A 2,428-nucleotide genomic window follows, 5' to 3' on the forward strand; every position below is an offset into this window, starting at 1 on the left:
TGAGTTTAACTTTCAACCAAATATGTAGTGGAACTCAAAACCAAAACAATTTGATTTACAACCAAAATTTTTAATGGGAATAGTTAAATTTTTAACCAAGAAGGTTCATTTTTAACCAAAAAAGATAAATTTTCAACATAAAAATTAAGTTTTAGCGAAAACAATCTTTTTTTAAACAAATATTTTAATTTTCAACCAATCGCATGACTTTTCAAATAGAAAAACTAATTTTTTGCCAAACTATAATCTAATTTTCTGGAAATTTTTTTTAACTTTTTAAAAAAAGACAACGTTTCATAAAAAAATTAATTTTCAATTTTAAAAAAATCAAATTTTCAACAATGAATTTTAAAATAAAAAAGGATTTTTAATAAAAGAATTTAACTTTCAACCAAATAGAATTTACAACTAAAAAGTTGAATTTTCAATTAAAATTTAAAATCTTTAACAAGAATAGTAAAATTTTCAACCAAGAAGGTTGATTTTTAATAAAAAAAGACAAATTTTTAACAGATATAATTATGTTCCAGCGAAAAAAAATTTTTTAGACCAAATAATTGAATTTGGAACCAAGAAGATTATTTTGCAACTAAAATTATGGAACTTTCAATACAATAGTAGACTTTTTAAACAAGAAGATCAATTTTTTAGCAAACAAAAAATCAAATTTGCGACAAATCTGTTAAACTTTTAACCAAAGATATGATTTTTTTTTATTAAAATGATGAATTTAAAATTTAAAAAATGCATTTTTAACAAAAGAGTTTAAATTCCAACCAAATAGTTTACTTTTAAACCAAGAAGATTAATTTTCTAACGAAAAAGTCGAATTGTCAAAAGTCAAATTTATTTTCGTTTACAAAAACGACTTTTTGAAAACCAAATAGTGGAATTTTCATTCTAGAAAATTAATTTTCTACTAGAAATTGTTTTTTTTAACAACATTTTAAAACTTTTAACTAAAGAGACGAATTTTGTATTAAAATGATGAATTTTAAATTAAAAAATGCATTTTAAGCAAAAAAGTTTCACTTGCAACCAAACAGTTGATTTTTAAACCAAAAAGATGAATTTTCAACTTGAATGGTGAATCTTCAAAAAAAAATAGTTCAATTTTCAAACGAAAAAGACAAATTTTTAAAAGAAAAATTAATTTTCATTTACAAAAAAAAAAAAATAATAAAATAGTGGAATTTTCAGCCAAGAAGATTAATTTTCAACTAAAATGATAATTTTTCAACTCGAATAGTAGAATTTTCAACCAAAACGATGACTTTTCAACCAAGAAGATTGATTTGGTTAAAAAAAATTTCAACAAAAAAGAAAATCAATTTTCAACCAAAAAGCCAAATTTTCAAGAAAAAAAAATTAATTTTTAACCAAGAAGATTAATTTTCTACCAAAAAAAGACGAATTTTCAATAAATTTTTTGAATTTTTAATAAAAGAGATGAAATTTCAATTAAATAATTAATCTGACACTAAAAAAAAAATGAATTTTTAACAAAAGAATTTAACTTCCAACCAAATAGTTTACTTTTAAACCAAGAAGATTAATTTTCCAACGAAAAAGTCGAATTGTCAAAAGTCAAATTTATTTTCGTTTACAAAAACGACTTTTTTAAAACCAAATAGTGGAATTTTCATCCTATAAGATTAATTTTCTGCAAGGAATTGTTTTTTTTTTAACAAAATTTTAAAACTTTTAACTAAAGAGACGAATTTTGTATTAAAATGATGAATTTTAAATTAAAAAATGCATTTTAAGCAAAAAAGTTTCACTTCCAACCAAATAGTTGATTTTTAAACCAAAAAGATGAATTTTCAACTTGAATGGTGAATCTTCAAAAAAAAAATAGTTCAATTTTCAAACGAAAAGGACAAGTTTTTAAAAGAAAAATTAATTTTCATTAAAAAAAAAATTAATTAAATAGTGGAATTTTCAGCAAAGCAGATTAATTTTCAACTAAAATGATAATTTCTCAACTCGAATATTAGAATTTTCAACCGAAACGATAAGTTTCCAAACAAGAAGATTAATTTTGCAAAAAATTATAAAAATTTCAACAAAAAAGAAAATCAATTTTCAACAAAACAGAATTAATTTTCTACCGGAAAAAGACGAATTTTCAATAAAATATTTGAATTTTTAATCAAAGAGATGAATTTTTAATTAAATAATTAATCTGACACTAAAAAAAAATGAATTTTTAACAAAAGAGTTTAACTTCAAACCAAAAAGTCGAATTTTCAACAAAATTGAAAATTTTTTTTACATCTGTAAGACTAAAATAAATTAAGAAGAATTAACATTGAACGAAAATATGTGTATTTTCTTATTGGGTTCTATTAATTCAGTTTGCATATAAGAAAAAAAGAAAAAAGCAAAAAAACCCGGAAAATTTCTTTAAAAATTCCTCTATTTCTCC

The 2,428-nt window shown here is 20.8% G+C and overlaps 1 protein-coding gene across 1 annotated transcript in view; it reads right to left on the reverse strand.

Annotated features, from left to right (window-relative positions):
- Positions 1-247: 247 nt before the first annotated feature.
- LOC117175896 (HBS1-like protein) overlaps positions 248-2,428 on the reverse strand; it is a 48,622-nt gene continuing 46,441 nt past the window's right edge. Inside the window, exon 7 of the mRNA XM_033365720.1 lies at positions 248-255. Within this exon, the coding sequence (XP_033221611.1) occupies positions 248-255 (8 nt within the window). The remainder of the gene's footprint in view (positions 256-2,428) is intronic.

The sequence above is a fragment of the Belonocnema kinseyi genome, chromosome 7 (genome assembly GCF_010883055.1).
Source record: "Belonocnema kinseyi isolate 2016_QV_RU_SX_M_011 chromosome 7, B_treatae_v1, whole genome shotgun sequence".
Lineage (NCBI taxonomy): Eukaryota > Metazoa > Arthropoda > Insecta > Hymenoptera > Cynipidae > Belonocnema > Belonocnema kinseyi.